We start from the raw sequence: 19030 nt of genomic DNA on the forward strand, positions 1-19030 counted from the left end.
GTTGTGTAGCTTGGTCTGTTTGCAGGCTGCTAGCAGTGGGATCAGGACCTGTCCCTGGCACTTGAGCTGGCTTTTGGGAACCTATTCTCCATGCTGGGTTGTCTTGCCTAGCCTTGATGAAGCGGGAGGAGCTAGGCCCTGCCTCAGAGTGATGTGCCATGCTTTGTTGATGCCCATGGGAGGTCTACCCCTTTCTGAACAGAGGAGGAGTGGAGGGAGGGTAAAGGACTGGGGAGAGGGACTGGGAGGAATGGAGGGAGGGGAAACTGCGATCAGGATGAAAAATAAATGAAAATTTTTAATCGATAAAAATAATTTATGATCTGTTAATATTCCCTGTCATTAAATTATTTCTAACCATTAATACTAGGAGAATTATGGGCTCAGTGGCTAAAAGTACCTGCTGCTCAAGCATGAGGGCCTGGGTTAGGATTCCCAGCAATGGGACATTTGCAGAGCATAGCAGCAAGCATCTAAAATACTGAATGCTGCAGGATCATAACCAAGTGGATCTCAGGGGCTTATTGGTGATCCAGTCTAGACAAAAGTCTATAAGCTCCAGGTTCAATATGAAACAACATTGGAAAGTAATAGAGAAAGACATTTATTGTCACCTCTGGCCTCCCCCCAAATGCACATATATGGACAAGTCCACACCCCCACATCTACACAGAGAGAGGTAGTTACTGTATGGCATGTAAGAAAAAGACATAAATACATTTCAAAATTGGTGTAGGTTATTTGGTCTCTGTGTATGATATTGGAAACACAACACAGGACCTTGTGCATACTAAATCCACTGTTCTATTCACCTTCAGCCCAATTTCATGGACGGTTTTTTTTTTGGATTGGCACATAACATATTTGTACATATTGATAAGAAGCAATGTGACATTTTAATTCATGTATACATTATATAATGACCAAATCCAAGTTATTAGCATATCTACTATCTGAAAGTTTTATCATTTCTTCATGACAAACTAAAAATTCTTTATAGAGCCACTGAGATGGCTCACTGAATAATACTTGTCTGATAGCAAGTCTGATAGATGATTTGAAGACCTGAGTTTGATCTCCAGGACCCATGTGGTAGAAGGAGAGAACCAACCCCTACCAGGTGTCTTCTGACCTCCACAGGTGTGCTTTGGCACACAGATGTGCGTGCACAAATATAAATATATAAACTGCTTATAAATGAAAAGAAATTCTCTCTTTTAGCTCTTTTAAGATTATTATGGTGCATTTTTGTCAACTGCATTTTTTGATTGCACTAAAGTAAACTTGATATGTGAGGGCTGCTCTGATCCGCTTAACAGAGTCACAATTAGTAGATACAAAAAGTCCATCTTGAGGCAGAGGCAAGTGGATCTGAGTTCGAGGCCAACCTGGTCTATAGAGTGAGTTCCAGGACAGCCAGCACTGCTACACAGAGAAATCCTGTCTTGAAAAACCAAAAAAAAAAAAAAAAAAAAAAAACAAAATCATTTGACACAATAATCCTCATGGCTATTTCCTCACTCTTCTTCCCACTTGAATAGAGTAAACCTTCAGAACTAACTGTTAGAACAACCATTATCCTCTCCGATCTTTCTCCTGCCTAGTTTTCCTTCCACAGACATCGCCCTTCTTTATCAGCCTCTTCTGCTCATCACTATCTTAAGGACCTTTCTCAGCCCGTGTGGCTCCTCATTCATAATATCTCATTTCTTGACATTTTATTGCCAAATTACACGCTGCCTTCATTTTCTCTCCATCGATTCCTCCCTAACTGCACTCCCCCACTGCTTTCTCAAAGTCATCAATAACTGCCTTCTAGCAAAATCCAATGGCTTCTTTTTTGTCCTCACACTCCTTGACCTCTGAACCTTCCATAGCACTCAGCTTGCTGGTCACTTTCAAGTACTCCTCCAGGAATTTCAATGACACCACAATCCTCAATTCTATTCTATTCTCCTATTCGTGTGCCCCGTTGAGTCCCACGATGGTTCTTCCTCCTTTCACCCAAGGATTTTATCCCAAAGATATGAATGACTAATAGTTACCCTCACTGCATTAACCTTCCCCAGGGTATCTGCATTTTCAATAAGATTGCTTATTAACTCAAAGTAATGAATCTCTGCCACAAGCACATCAGACAGTATAGGAAGGTGTTTATTGAGAGGGCAGACAACGCTAACACTCAATAAATCATATTAGGTGACATGATCAACCTTTCTCTCCTACCCTGGCCTCTTCCTAAAAGAAATAATCCATCTTCAACCTCTGTGCTTCTCTTTGAATATGTACTTCTTAGAAAGGTACATTTTTTTCAGAGACATCTAAATCTCTGTCTTTAAGGCTGACCTCTCACCTACATTTCCATAGTACATTAACAGCTGCTTGCAGGACATCTCCATGCAGATACCTAGGATCTTTTGAAAGTCAGCAGGTCTAAATTATAACTGCCATTTTCTGTATCCCATAAGCCACCCCTTTCTGTTGATATTACTGTATAAATGTATCTCAAATTTACCCTTTATTTTCAATTCCCTCTGCCTCTACCCCAGCTGACCTTCACAGAAGGACAAATAAAGGAAGGGAAATATGAAAGTCTAAAGAAGCCATGCTGAGGACTTACCTCACAGGTTCCGTACTGCACCATTACTTGTGACATAAAGATGACATTTCCCAGGGTCTTAATATCATCTCCTTCCCATGCCTGAATAGGTTCTGAAAGGATCTGCAATTCCAGTTGTTTTCTCTTTCTCAGATCTTGGCACTGCCCCTACAGATGCAAAACAGAACATGATGAAATAGGGATTCAAGAGACAGACAAGGAAAGTTCTCAGCCCCAAAGCAAGTTCAAAATAAGGTACAGCTTTTGACTCCTCGCTTCTCACTGGATCTCTTTATCACTTACCCTGAATTCTATGGCCATCCATGCTCCTGCCAGACAAACAAATACACTACCTAGCTTTGAGCCTCTCAACGTTACAAGAAGAAGTGAAAGCTTCCATTTTGCCAAGGACTCAAGATAAAGTGGCAAAAGGGGCTTATTGCTCCCTCCCCATGAAGAGTTTGGAGATACCAGAAGCAGAATCCCATCAAGAAGAGTCACAACAGCAAACAGACCTTCGCTACCATGGGTAAATAGGGCTGTAATTACAAAATAATTGTATTCTCACTCTCCAACAAGGTACCTACTTGATGACAAGAAAAATGATCAAAAATTACTCATGAAGTTTTGAAAACAGAGAATGGCAAATGAATCTATGTTTTTATGCCACAGCAAATTTGAGTTTATCATGAACACATGCACTGTCCTCACTTTGTTTAGGGAGCAGCACAGTGCCTTGTGAAATACTTAGCTTATTCTTAGTCCTGAAGGGATTCGGGAAAAACAGACATAAGTGCATTTCATGATGATTAAATTGGAAATTCAAATCAAGAAACAGTCTGCCAATACTATGTGGGGTATGAAATAGAGAGATATAAAAACTGTTTTAGAAGAGGAAAGTTATCTTAGAGTAATGTAACAAAATGAATACAAGTCTGAGCAAATGTTTCCTTATGCTGCTTTGTCCTCATGAATGTATGGTATTTTTTGGGAGCAATTTTTTTTTCTATAAAAATCTGTTGCATCATTTAACTAAGACTTTTAGAAATAAGCACATTATACATATTTTTAAAGCTCATGTATTTGTAGTAAATATATTACCACCATCAAAGCAAGTTTTATAACATGACAAAAAAGAGTCACGTCTGCTTTTTGTTTGTGTGTGTGGGGGGGGGTATTTTAGTTTTTGTTTGTTCAGACAGTCTTGTGCAGCCCAAGCTGGCCTCAAACTCAGTAGGTAACTGAGGCTCTGACTTGGAACTGGGCCCTCTGTCTCTGTCTCCCAAGTGGTGGTATACAAACATCCCCTACCATGCCTGACAGACTCTTAAATTTGTTGTGCTGTTTGCTAATCTGTTTCTTCAAAGGCCTTTTATGTTCGTTCACATAAGAATGAATAAAAGAGATGCAAATTACAACAAATGCCAATGCCATCCATGGGTTTGAGTGAGCTGTTCTATGAAGTGGAGCCATGCAAAACTGCGGGTATTTTTACTACTTTTGCCTGACGACGGGTACAAATTTATCATAATGCCCTGCCTGATCTTTCCCTTTAAGCACTGACACATCAGTTACTTATCTTTCAAAAGCAATAAAAGTGAAGTGATGGTGAATGCTATCCAGTAACCTTCTAGCAAGGATCAAAAGTTAAACATTGGTCCAAATCCCACAAAATGCTTTAGAAATGTCAAATATATCTAAATTTAACTCATTACTCAAAATAAAGGGTTTTTTTCCCCTTCTGAAATGGCATCAAAAGGTTTTTCATCAGTGGGTTCAAGGAGACAGGCTAATGTTGATGCTCAAAGATATAAGATTAAACTACCTCTGCTAGCTATCTATAGTAAGCAATTTCATTTTAGTACACTGTGTTTTTCCTTTTATGAAGGATTACTTTTTCATATGCAAAGAACAAATTCACATATTTTGGCATAAATAGTGAAATCCAGTCTTGATGCCAATCAGTGAATGACAAGTTATACAGACATAGGGTGAGCAATGGGGGTAAAGACAAAGAAAAAAAAAAGGAAACCCCCCACCTACACATCAATGCTTAATGTGGCCAAGACTTTCAAATGTGATTGCTTTATACCCTCAGTCTGGCAACCTTTCGTAGGTAAGCATGATTTGCAGAGAACAAAAGCAAATGTAACAATCACGGAGCTTATTGTTTCCATCCCAAGGACCTTTGCTTAAGGAAAGAAATGTTACACACAAATCATTCTTTCAGCAACAAAGTATATAAAATGGAGTATGACAATCTGAGAGTGTCACCTACCATGAGGGTTTTGAATGCTATGATTGCTTTCAGAATGTCCTGATGATCCGGATGAGTGTCCTATCAAAGGAATACATTTAAAAACAATATCAGCATATACATATCCATATGTAACAACATTAATGAAAAAAGAGGCCATGAGTGAAAGAGAGCTAGAAGAGGTATATGGGAGGGTTTGGAGGCAAGAGGAAAGGACAAAAATGATGTGATTATATTATAATCTCAAAAATTAAAATAATTAAAAACAAATAATAAAAACAGTATGAGAGGAGAATGGATGCTGCCATGGATGAGGTGGGATGAACGTATGGCCACAAAAGGATAACAAGGTAGAAGTGTGTGTGTGTGTGTGTGTGTGTGTGTGTGTGTGTGTGATGGAGTTGTCTTATATCTTCACTATGATGGTAATTAACATGAATTCACACCTGGGTTAAAATTCATGGAACTATGAACCAAAAGAAATTTTATTTATTCTTATATTTTGAGATTATTTTATTTTTAGTTATGTGCCTATATGAGATAGCGTGTGTGAGAGAGTATGCACACATGAGTATGCTGGTGTTTGAGGAGGCCAGAGGCTTTGAATTCCTCCGGAGCTGACTGGAGCTACAGGCAGTTGTGAGGTAGCTGATGTGGATGCTGGGATCTGAACTAGGGTCCTCTGCAAAAGGAGTATTCACTCTTAACTGCTGAGCTATTTCTCCAGCCCCAGAAAGTTTCTTCATCACTTAATTACTGGAAGTACTGAGATCCTAAATTCTGGTATATTTTTTCAATTCTTAATTTACCATATTACACAACCGACTATTTTGCACATAACATTTGAGTTTACTATTATCTCTTCATTTTAATTGACAAGCAAAATTATACATATTTATGGTAGACAATACGGTGTTTTAATGCATACACATGTATACAAAGACATTGTAAACAGCAGTATTTAGCCAAACACCGTAGATTTTTAAGATAGTTTATAACAACACATCATATATTTAGTAACATAATAGGTATCATTATTGAGGTGCTTTTATTTGGTTACAGTTTGATGAGTTCGTTTTGTTCTTTTTGGGTGTTGCTGTATTTTGTTTTCTAGGTCTGGGGTTTCTTTTTTGAGAAAGAACTTCAAGTTGGATGGGTAGGGAGGGGGAAAGAACTTGGGGGAAGGAAAGAATATAATGAACATATTTACATTTAAATTGCTTTTTAAAATAATATTTAATAATAAAATTAGTCATTAAATAATTACTTGGAGGGACATCACTGATTCTGTAGTGCACCTAAGGTTGAGGAACATGGACCTGTCAGTCATACCTTGCCTAGGGGTAATTCAGCTGGAGAAATGAGAAGGTCAATTCTGTTCATCCAGTCTTGGGTAGAACAACTAGAGGTCTGACTCATGCCACAGGCAGGATTGTTCACGGAAAGTCAGGGTGTATTCTTTCGTAGTAAAACTTATCCTAACAGGTGATTAGATATCTGGATGGTGCTGGCCTTGAGTGTATCTTCTGATGGCGACAATCAGAAGGGAGTCTAAGCAAATGTGACCAAATGGAGGCTGGGCTAGAAATGGGTGAGAGAGGCAGCAGGAGCAGCACCTAGGCCTGGGAGTTTCTTGCCACCTTAACTGTGTTCCAACTGCAGCAGTGTGCTGCAGCACGGAGAAGTAAGAGCTTCTGTTTTTTTTTTTTTTGTTTTTTGTTTTTTTTTTTTTTGTGATAAGGAAGAAACAATCTGGTGAACTGGCTTAGCATATGGAAAGGCATCCAGAGGTCAACACCTTCCAGAGCCCCAAGTGAAATTTCATTCTGGCAGCTCCCCATAGCCTCCAAATAGCCTGAGAATGTGCTTTGCACTCAGAGAGGGTGCTTTCGGTCCTTACAAACGCTGACAAGCACAGCAGCAGCATGGAACCTTTTGCTTTAAAGATAACCAACCCCTTTCAAACCTCAAAACCTTTCCCCAGACACAGGAAGAGCAACTAGGGTAAACACAGTCTTTCCCACCCACGCCTCCACACCCCATGCAAGATCATGAAAGAACAGTTCAAGGCAATGTGACTGCTTTTGAAAATCACAAGGGGACCTGGGTGCTTCATGTTTAATGATCAGACCTCATTGCAATTCCTAGTATTTAGAAAAGACTGGAGCTGCACTACAATCATTACACATAAAATTTCAGTTTATAAACAAAAAATGTGAGTGGACTTTGATGTAGATACGCGAATGCACAGTGATACAGCAGTATTGGACCCATTTATAATCTTTAGGGAATGCCAGAGTCAGAAAATCAAATTTCTACAGTGTTCCGATCTGCAACAAACATATATTTTATATTTCTTTTCCTTTTTGGTTGGTCTCCAAGTTTCCTGATGTTGGTTTGCTTTTTCTATCAGGGTAATGTCAATTAAAACACCAGAACAACAGAGATTTGTAGGTCTGATTGCCACTCAACCATCATCTACAGCAGCGGTTTTCAACCTGTGGGTTAAGACTCCCTTAGAATCACATACCAGCTATCCAGAATATCAGATATTTACATTGCAATTTGTAACCATGGCAAAATTACAGTTATGATTTAGCAAAGAAATAATGTTATGGTTGGGGGTCAGCACAACATGAGGAGCTGTATGAAAGGGCTGCAGCCTTAGGAAGGTGAAGAACCACCACTCTATAGACAAGATGGCAAAAGAAAAGCTAAGTCAATGAATGTGCATTGTCTTGAGAGAAGCAACAGAGCTGAGGCCCAGAAGAGAGAGGGAATAGGAGGAAGCATGATAACTGTTGAGCAGGAAAGAATGGGCATCTTCTTTCACTACATAAAGAGGAATGCTAGGAGAGCTCTGGGGAAGAGGGAAGATCAGATCAAGTAGAATTTGAAACCAAGCTACTTTCCGGATTCTTAGCAAAGCTAGTTTTGAGGCATACCATCTGCTTTGTGCAGCACAGAGGACACCAGCAGGCAAAGGACCTTGCTGAAGCTTTTCTTCCCTTACCTCCATATGTCGCTCCAGCTCTTGCAAAAGAGTAACATACTTTTCCAGTCGCATGAATGGTTTGCTGAGGCTTGTTGTTAAAATGAGGATACCGGGGCTGGATGCACCTTGGTTTTCCATGAATCGTTCTAGATCATCACTAGAGTTAAAAAATGGATATATTTTCAATACTGCTGAATATCTGATGTCAAATATCGACTTAATGTGTTAGTGTATTTTACACAATGAAACCAGCCATTATTCATCTCTCCAGCACCATTAGTTCTGTGGCCAGCACAGAGGAGATGGTGGCAGCCCACACTTGGGATCCCTGGTGCTATTTACTCACTCAACACTTACTGATTGAGCATCTACTGGGGAGCAGGCTCTGTCTGGGGATAGTGCTACAGCAATGAACAAAACAAAAATTCCCCACTTATAAGGAGGCTTGTACCCAGGTGATAGGGTGAAGAGGCTGTCAGTGACCTCAATCTTAAGTTAAAAGAGTATGTTTTCTTGGTCACTTCAAACATTCTACTTATTTGCTGGTTTGATGCCAGGATTTAACCATTCAGTAACCCTCCCTCTCACTCCACTGAACCTAAAGCTATATTCAGGCAGCAGGGTGTTGATGTGACTAACAGGAGTTATTTTGCCTAGGACTTTAATATAGTTCTGCAGGCCACCTGAACACTCCCATAAGCAGCATATTGATGGAAATCAAATTATGTTTCATGAGCTTAGCCCTAAAAACATGTGTATCTCAGATAGTGCTTTCTCTGTCTTTCAGTACCTTTCCAGATTATCAATGAGGGCTGTGACTGCAAGGACATTCAATATACACTTAAAAATATAGAGAACTAGATGTGGTAGCACTTAGAGTCCTAGCACTCAGGACACAGGAGACTCTCCATGAATTGAAGTCTGTCTGGATTACATAGTGACTTCTAGGACAGAGTGGGATAAACAATGAGATGCTGTATAAAAAAATGAAATAAAAGGAAGAAAAGGGACAGGGAAGATGGGAGGAAGAAATGAGAAAGAAAAAGAAGAAAGAGAGGGAGAGAGAGGGATGAAAAGAAAGAGATGGAAGGAAGGAAGAGGTGGAGAGGGTGGGAGGAAAGAAATGGAAAGGAAGATTAGAGAAAGGGACCTACTTCCTGAGAATTGATTCTGAAACTTTTGCTTTCTCCAGTGATCACTTAACCCCCTTGGTCATCTGTACATATTCGGCCAGTTCCAGATCTCCTTGGGGTTTTATTCTTGTTTACTCCCACAGTTATCACCTAAGCCCAAGGCTCCATCATATCCCATACCCAGTCTAGCACACTTCCATGGTCCGAGTGTTTCCCCTGGCTCCCTTTCTCTCCTGACTCACCATTCTGCAAACCAGTACTTTGGCACCACAGCCTTCCTGCTCAAGAATGTCCAGGTACCAACAAGGCAGTCCTAACTTTTGAGACTCCCGCTGGCCTCACCAACCTTCCTTGTCATCCCAAACAAGGATTCTCTACTAAAAGGCAGCCAAATTTGTTTTCTTGAACATAGTTTGTGTAGTGGTCCCCAACTGCAGTGTTACCACAGCTTGTGAAATATGTCCAAAGAAACTATCAGCAATCGAGTACAAGTGGGGTTGGAAATGGAGTAACTTGCAGGTGATCCCTATTAAAAATGAATTCTCTCTCCTCCTCCGGTTCCTGGGCTCAGTCAAGGATGCAGTTTCAGCAACCACAACAGCAGCTCTGGCCATGCAGTGTCATCTGTGTGTCAGGGCGAATGGTCTGACAGTAGCCGCCTCAGGGGCGGCTAGATCACAACTGAACACTGACATCAAATCATCAGTGTTATCCATTATGTCCATTTCACAGCCATTTTCTACAAGCAGCCAAGGGAAAGTGCTAGACACAGCTTGAGTCTTGAGTAACTCATCCATAAAACATAAAAGCAGGAACTGGAGAAAGACTTGGTGGTTAAAGGTATACACCACTGCTCTGTAGAGGACCAGAGTTCTGTCCCAGCACCTACATCAGACTACATCAGACTTGACTGCCTATAATTTCAGCTCCAGGGGATCTGACACTCTCTTCTGGATCTTATGTGTATCTTCACTTACATGTGCACATTCCCACACATAGAAACACACATATACATGTAGTGGGTAGCCATCCCAGCCTTGGCCTGGAAGTTCCAACCCCCATTGAGGCTTTGGTAATGGTCACGCTTACAAGGCGGGGCTGAGGGAGGAAGCTGAAGACCCAGGATCGAGAGGAGAGGTCTCTCTTGGTTCTGGGACCCTGGATGCTGGAGTTCTCCAGAGAACACCGCCCGGACTGCGCCATACCTTTGCCAGACCCTACAACCTACCTATCCCTTCATTTTTAAGTTACCCCACAAAATAAACCTCCCTTTTAACTACGTGGAGTGGCCTTAATAATTTCACCAATATATACACATGATTAAAAGTAAAATAAATATTTAAAAGAAACAGGTAAAACCTATTTCCTAATAAAACTGCTCAGATTAAACAAAACTAACAGGATTTGTAAAGCTACCATTTTATGTTAAGCATTTCAGTATAGGTGTTTGTCCCATTTTACAGTTGAGGCCTAGAAATGTTACCAGCTGGTAAGTGGTTATGGCAGACTTAATATGGAGGTCTGAAGCAAAACCTTGGGTCTATCCACATCATTACCCTGCCTCTCTACAGAAAGGGATTTTGTAAACTTTACCCTGCCTCTCTACAGAAAGGGATTTTGTAAACTTTAGCCAGCAGATGCATTATTACTACCTTTTCAAGACACATGGCTGGCTAGAATCTTATCTTTAAATTTTCCTAGTACCAATGATTTGCAGCTTAATGGATAATCAACTGATGTTTAATTTCCAACCAAAAGATTAAAGAGACATAAAAAGTCATCACTTATAAAATATAATTAAGAAAGTGCATTTGAGCAGACATGCAATCTGAAGAAAATAGCTTTCCTAATTTCTTTTCAGTTTGGTAAATAAGCTTTGTGTTTTCTTTCTGTGACTAAATGACTGCCAATCTTCCATATTCTGCTCTAATTGCTGTGAGAGTTGCAGCAATTAATAGCACAGGCGTGCATATGGACACTGCACTATTATTTTCCATGAAGTAGTCTAATTCCTAGGCTTGGGAAATACTATAAAGCAATTTAACTTTTTTTCAAAATAACATGACACACCTGCCTTGGATTAAAACAGATTATTGGAGAGAAAAGAAAATGTTGTTAATGAAATGAGCCAAATTGTTTTTATAGAAACACCACCTGTCATGATGAATTGATTCTAAAAGATACGCTTTACTTAGCGAAATAAGTTTAATATGTAAATTAATATTATATGTAAATAACATTCACAAATGTATAATCATTATACTGAAGATGAATCTGGCTTGAAATGGTTTTTACTTTTAAATAGCAGTGTCTTAAGACTTGTTTGCTTTTTAAAAAATCTTTTTTTTGTTTTTTTTGTTTTTTTTGTTTTTTGTTTTTTGAGACAGGGTTTCTCTGTAGCTTTGGAGCCTGTCCTAGAACTCGCTTTGTAGACCAGGCTGGCCTTGAACTCACAGAGATCCACCTGCCTCTGCCTCCCAAGTGCTGGGATTACAGGTGTGCACCACCACTGCCCGGCAAAAAAAAAAAAAATTATTTTATGTGTATAGGTGTTTTGCTTGCACGTATGTTTGGGTACCATATGAATGCTTGGTGCATTCAGAGGTCAGAAGATGGAGCAGGATCCCATGGTACTGAAGTTACAAATGGTTGTGGACCAACATGTGGGTGTTAGGAATTGAACCCAGGTCCTCGGCAAGAATTGTCAGTGCTCTTAAGTGCTGAGCTGTCACTCAAGCCCCCCTCCCTTTTTGACTATTTAAGACAGCTCTCATGTATCTTGGGCTGACCTTTGCTATATAGCCAAGGGTAGCTTTGAACTCCTGATCCTGTTGCCTCAGACAGTATTACAAGACAAGTGTGTACTGCCACACCCAGTTCAAGGCTTGTTTTTGAATCCTAATATTATTTATCAGAAGCATTCAATGAGTTTATAAATGCTGTTTGAAATTCAATATATATTTATTTCATAGAAAATATGGTAGATGGGGCTCTATTATATTCTGGGTTGGGCTGGAAGGCTGGAGAGAATTATTCTATGTCATAATAACACTAGAGAGCTTAACTAATTCATATACAATGTTTTTAGGGCCACCAAGGCAGCTCAGTTGGTAAAAGTACTTGGGGTGAGAGTCTTACAACTAATCTGAGATCAATCCCCAAAACCCACAAAGGAAAGAAGAGCTAACTCTTGAAAGTTGTTTTCTGACCTCTACCCTTGGGTTGTTATATAGTAAATACACACACATACACAAACACACACACATGTACACATGTACACACACACAATTGAAATGTCAAAAACTGTTTCTATGGAATCCTTGTGCAGACTTTTAACTCGAATGAACACAACTCTAACCTAGCGGAAGCTCAAAGATTCCTCCTCCCCATCCTATTTACTCCCCACCAGCCTTTCTTTGGAATTGTGGTACCCTGGCATGAGGAATGGGAAGCTTTGACTTTTAGCCAGTAGAAAAATCACAGGGGCACTGCTTCCTCTGGGTTGAATGATCCCTAATTTCCTTTCTCCCTTTTCTTGTCCCCAGTACTGGACTATCTGCTTCTGTTCGTTTGGAAACATAGTCTCCTATAGGCCATGCTAGCCTTCAGTTCCCGAGTCTCCTGCCTTTACCTCCCAAATATTGGGATTACAGGCACACACACCACAATTTGTCTGCTTTTTTGTCCCCACCACTTTTTGTGTGTGACTAGGTAGTCCCAACACCTAAGAGACACAAACAAAACATGACTGAGTCTTAGAATTGTTTCCTGTCTTCCTTGTCCACAGAGCAAATGGCTAGTTCTTCAGGGGTTTCTCAAAGGCAACATTGCTAGCAACCTGGTAAACAGAGGGAGAGGAAAGTTATCAAGGAGAAAAGTATACGGAGTATCTGTGGTAGTCACATAACGACAGTGGAAATAAGCTCAAGATCTGGGTTAGTGCGTACTTTCTCCTCGCTTGGCTCTTTCTTTTAACCCTCTCCCTCGTGGAAAGGATGGACAGGTGCTATACTAAAGCATGGGGAAGAAGTGGGTATTTCTGTAAGGAGCAGTTATTCCCAAGAAAAGCCAGAAAGGTATCTTAGCAAGTCAGCAGGGGAGAGAGAGGGGAACTCCCAGAAGACCTCACCCAGTGGATCACAGAAGACAGAGGCAGCCATTCAAATATATGTAAATATGGGGACCGAGCAAAGCTGGTGTCTGATTACATATTCAAATTCAGGCAACACTTCACAACATTTTAAAACAGGCATCTATCTGTATGTAATCATCCAATTTGAAAGCTAAATGCATTCTTGAGGCCAACAGTTGCATGTGAGCATTTCTGGTTTGATATTGCCACCTACAGACCCAAAGGGAGAAGTTCACCTGAGCATGACAACTTGAGAAGGCAAAGAGAAATCCACTAATGTCCATAGTTCAGCAGAAGCCCTCATGAAAACAAGGCTTTAATCTGCATTTTCTGTGAATTTCATATGTCATGAGTGCTAGACAGATGCACACAAACTAGCAGAGATTATATTCAAAGCACCACTGAGGGAAACCTCAAGCATTTTAATGGAATCTCACCCTAGATATGTAAATAAGTCAGAAGATGAGAATTTAGTTCTTTGAAGACTCCAGTGAGTCTTCTATCATAAAGTTCCCACAAAAGCACCATTAATCAAGACCAACAGGGTCTTACAGTTCTTAAAACCACAGAGAACCTTTAAAATAATCATGTACCACATTTGAAATCATAATGATTAAAGGCCTCTTATAAGATTCCCTTCATTAAAAAGGTAGAAAATGTATAAAGCTTATACATTATCAGGTCCCTCATTCTATATGCTGTTTACTTTGTGTACACTGTTTCATTTAATCCTCAAGAAAGGCAACTGACATTTACAATTAAGTAAGTCCTATCCTGCAATGCAGCTTCTAATTGGGACAACATAAAAGTGGTAAAAAAAAAAAATTAAGATCAGATCAGGCAAGGCACATATAGACTTAAAAAGTGAATGGTGGGGCTGAAGAGATAGCTCAGTGGTTGACATTGCTTACTATGGAATCATGAGTCCCATCATTCAGATCCCAGCATCCAGGTAACAAGCTGAGTGTCTAGAAAATGCCTGTAACTGAGCTCTGAGTGATCCAACACCCTTGCCTGGACTCCATGTTGTACAGGTGCTCTCCCTTCTCCTCCTCCTTCTTTTTGATACACACAAATACATACATACATACATACATCAGCAAGCCAAGAAAGTGGTATCAAGTTCTACTTTCATGATGGTGGCAAGAGGTGTTCATTGTCCTCACTCTCCAGTAAATCACACAAAACTAATGCAAGAACCATTCAGAGTCTCTAGAAATTGTTATAATGGCGTGTAACAGAGAAACATTTGTTCATGAAGATGTAGCAAAATTATGAAGGGAAGAGAGGGTCAGTGGCTTCTGAGCCAGTCTGCTGTACTCCTCTCTTTTCTTCACAACTCAATCTCAAAGACACCACACTCCATGAAAATGCCACCAAACAAAAGATGTCCAAATCCCTCAGCACCCAGTCAAGAGATACATCTACCAAAATGGGCATGCCACCAGCATATCACATCCTCTTCAGCTCTGAGCAAAACGGACTAAATTCCAAGTAAGTGAGGCTGAGAAGTAGGACACTCCCTTCCTCTGTCTCTCACACCTAAAGTGGAGATTATACCCTAAGATCAGAAGGCTGAAACTAGTGGAAACCCATGAACTTTGGACCAATAGCTGAGGAGCCCCAATGGTACTGGACTAGGCCCTCTGGATAGGCAAGACAGTTGTTTAGCTTTAACTGTGTAAGTGGGGGCCCCATCCCTAGTGCATGAGTGGGCTTTTTGGAGCCCATTGCCTATGGTGGGGCACCTTGTACAGCCTTGGTGTAGAGGTGAGGGGCTTGGACCTGCCTCAACTGAATGTACCATGTTCTACTGACTCCTCATGGGATACCCTGCCTTGGAGGAGGTAGGAATGGGGGGTGAGCTAGAGGGGGAAGGCTGGGGGTTGGGAGGAGGGAGGACAGGGGAATCTGTGGTTAGTATGCAAAATGAATAGAAAAATCCCTTAATAATACAAAATTTAAAAAATAAAATAAAAAAAAGAGATTAGAAGGCTGAAAATATTGGAGCCCCATCACCCTTACCCAAGATCACTTAAGGACCAGGGTACCATGCTAGAAATGACAAGTTGAAAAGACCAGAGACCACCACCCCTCCAATTGGTCATAGCAATAATGCACAGATTTTTTTCAAGGAATAAAGAGCTTGGAAGCTCTCCCTAAAGGAACTTATTCTTTGAAGAAAACTATGAATAATCTCAATTTTAAGTACTCTCCCAAAAACAGTAGAGATTTTGATAGCAAGGCAATAAAAGGAGGATGGTGACCCCTCTTTAAAAGAGTAGCATCCTTAGATCCATAGGCCAGAGAGAAACAGGGAAAGCAGCCACTACAAAGTGCTAAGGGGAGCCAGAACAAGCCTCTAAAAAAAATCTGGTATCAAAAATGGCCTCTGCTTGAACTTTATTAGTTTAGATCAGTGGTTCTCAACCTTCCTAATGCTGCAACCCTTTAATATAGTTCTCATGTTGTGGTGACCCCCAACCATAAAACTACTTCATAACTAATTTTGCTACTGTTCTGAATCCTAATGTAAATATCTGATATACAGGATATCTGATCTGTGACCCCTGTGGTGGTTGCAACCCACAGGTTGAGAACTGCTGGTTTAGATAGTAGAATGGTTTATTCCCCAAGTAATAGCCCCCCCCCCCCTCAAAAAAAAATAGAGACAGGTAGAAATAAATGGAGCCTAACATCTGGATATAGTGTTAAACTGGTCTTACCAGTGAGATGGGGGGGGGGGTGTTAACAAAAAAAGAGTTCTACTAAAGTTAGTAAATCCAGGATAACAATGTGCCTAGGTCTTCTAAAAAGTGACATCAGAAGTTGTATGCTATGTGTTTCAATAAACAGTGTGATCAAGTTACGAAACAAACAAATAAGCAAAGAACGGCCAAACTTCATAGAAAAGACAATGTGGTGAGAATCAATAATGGTAAAAGCTAGAACTTGTACTTTTCAACCAAAAATTTGTACATGCAAATGAATAAATAAATAAATAAATAGATTAATAGATAAATAAATAATAAATAGATAGATAGATAAATAAATGAATGAATGAATGAATAAATGAATAAATAAATAAGTAAATAAGGTATAACCTGGGGTGAATAACATACAATACAGATTGTTCGTGAAAGCAACAAAATGTTAGATTTAACTCAGTCTTCAGAGTCTCTGAAGCCATAATTGTGTTGAAAGAACAAAAGAAATATGCTTAAACAAATAAAACAGTAGAAAAGAGCCAAATCAAAGTTTTGGAACTATGAAGTAAAATAACTGATATTTAATAAGTCATTAGAAAGGCTCAACAGATCTGAACAGACAAAAGAGAGCTCAAAGACAGAGTAGGAGAAATTATGCAACCAGGTGTTATGGAATAATCTTTTTGTACACTGTGAAGACATGTCTTTGCCAAAGTGCCTTCTGATTGGTTTACTAAAAGAGCTAGGCAGGAGGTATAGGCAGGACAGCCAGACACAGAGGACACTGGGAAGAGGGGAGGAGACTCACAAAGGAAAGCAAGATGAACGGATCGTGTTGAAAGGAGGTACAGCCACATGGCACACTGTAGATAAGAACAATGTAAGAGTTAGCTAGTAACCAGCCTGAGCTATGGACAATTAATATTAAGTATCTGTGTCAATTATTTAGCAGCAGCTGCCAAGACACAGAGACACTGCCTACAACCAGGAAAAAGAGAATAAAGACAAATAAACATAGCTTGGGGAAAATATTTGACATTTTTTTAAAAGTTGGAAGTAACAAAAAGAAATAATGACCGATAATGCCTCAACATTTAGGAAACTATTAATCTCCACATCTAAGAAGCTCATTGAATTCCAAGCAGTATAAAAGCAAAAAGATCCACACTCAGACAAATTATAGAGTAAATACTGAGAAACACAGCTACAAATCTTGAAAGCAACAGGAGACAGACAACTCACTGTGGACTTGGGAACCTGCATAGTATTAAAAGCTGATTTCACAGCAGAATGACAGGGACCAGAGGACAGTGGTCTGACATTCTCAAAGTACTAAAAGAAACAAAATCACCAAGCCAGACTTCCACAGCCACCCAAACTACCATTGAAAATTGAAGCATTTCCACATACAAACTGAGAGAATCCCTCTCTAGGAAACCCACCTTAGGAAATACTAAGTAACGATCTTCAGGCTTAAAGCAAGTAAATCCAGACATAAATTCACATATAAAAACAAAGAGCAGCAGTAATCCTCCATCACTTATGGAAGATGTTATAAACATATGCATCCTGAAATAAAGTCAATTGTACATAGCAAAACCATACAAGAAACACATCTTCACAAAACCTGCAAGAAATGCTGAAGTACATTCTTCAAACTGAAAAAAAAAATGCTTTAGTAATAAGCACAGGGAAGCAAAAAAAAAATACTCACTAGTAATAGTGAGGTGCTCCATCACTCAGAAAGCATAAAAGCAGAGAGTCAGGAACTCAAGGGTATTCCTTACCGCTTACTGAGTTCCAGGCCAGTCTGAGCTCCATGAGACCTTGTCTTGAAACAACATAAGAACCCCTGGACCAGTAAGATGACTCAGAGAGCAAAGGCACTTGACTCAAGGCATGACAATCCAAATGTGATCCCTGGAACATACATCATGAAGGGGAGACTCCATTCCAGGAAGTTGTCCTCTGACCTCCATATACTCTGTGGCACATGTCCCCTGCCTTCTCCTCTACCCACTGCCACACAAATAAATAAATGTGACTTTAAAAATTTGGACATGACAGGGCCATTGCATTCATGAGCTAACAGCAGTTGTGGTTGCCTGTACAAATCCTGTTCCGGATTAAGCCAGTCAATACTCCAGTGTAGATTGGGGAGGAGCTCATAAGGCCCCACCCCTAGTTGAGAAGCTATTGACAATTAATGGCTTCTAGAGGAGGGGCAGGCATATTTCTTCAAGGAAGTAGCCACTGGGATGTTGACCATGATCCAGTAAACAGCTCTATGTCCTTGTGCATGTATGAGATCCTAATTCAACTCAGTGGATTATGAAAAACAAGACATGGAAATGGGGAGAAGAGGTGTTCCAGAGGAAATGAGAGGGGAACAAGAAAGAGGAACGGGCTATGATATGGCTGAAATACACTATAGAGCTGGGCATTGTGGTGCACACCTTTAATACTAGCACTAGGGTGGCAGAGGCCTGCAGATCTTTGAGAGTTCAAGGCCAGCCTGCTCTACATAGCAAATTCTAGGCCAGCTGGAGCTACACAACGAGACTTTCTCTCAAAAAAAAAAAAAAAAAACTGGCATATGTGTTTGAAATCATCAAATAATGAATAAAAATAGTATTTAAAGTTTCAAAGTTAAATAAGATGTACACTAGAAAAAAAGAGCAAGGCAAGGGTGCTGGAAAGATAGTTCAGTCAGCAAAGTGTCTGCTGTACAAGCATAAGGACCTGTATTTGGATCCCTAGCACCCATGTGCTACAGATGTCTACCATGCCAGTGCTTGGAAGGCAGAGACAAGAGGACACTGGGAGCTGCTGACCACCTAGGCTAACTGAATAGGTGTGGGTGTGGGGTGCCGAGAAAACCAAGCAAACATCTTTTGAATGACATGGTCAAGTACCCCAGTGCCTCAGACCCATGGCAGTGGCAAATCTTTCTCCTGGAGTGAGACTCAGAGGAATGGTAAAGTTTTTATCTGGCATTCATGGGAAGGTTGATAGTGTGTGCAAGTGTGACTGTTTATGAATGACTGGTCAGTGTGTGTGTGATCACTAGCAACTCTAGCTTCCTTCTTCTGATGACTGCAAGCAGAGACTGCTCCCCCATAGAGATCTCTTACTGAGACTAGCTGACTCCTCCCCCTGTGCTTTACTTAGTAAACACGCTGAGGTTCTGGGTTGTTGCATAGTTG

At 40.3% G+C, this 19030-nt stretch overlaps 1 protein-coding gene across 2 annotated transcripts in view; it reads right to left on the reverse strand.

The window, feature by feature from the left end:
* Window positions 1-19030, reverse strand: part of Arhgef6 (Rac/Cdc42 guanine nucleotide exchange factor 6) — a 122171-nt gene that overhangs the window by 17384 nt on the left and 85757 nt on the right. For both annotated transcript variants that reach the window (XM_036174612.1, XM_036174613.1), the window contains 3 exons: window positions 7870-8008; window positions 4878-4937; window positions 2621-2767 (listed from right to left, as the gene is read on the reverse strand). In XM_036174612.1, coding sequence (XP_036030505.1) covers window positions 2621-2767; window positions 4878-4937; window positions 7870-8008 — 346 coding nt within the window. The remainder of the gene's footprint in view (window positions 1-2620; window positions 2768-4877; window positions 4938-7869; window positions 8009-19030) is intronic.

This window comes from Onychomys torridus, chromosome X, assembly GCF_903995425.1.
Source record: "Onychomys torridus chromosome X, mOncTor1.1, whole genome shotgun sequence".
In the NCBI taxonomy this organism is placed as follows: Eukaryota; Metazoa; Chordata; class Mammalia; order Rodentia; family Cricetidae; genus Onychomys; species Onychomys torridus.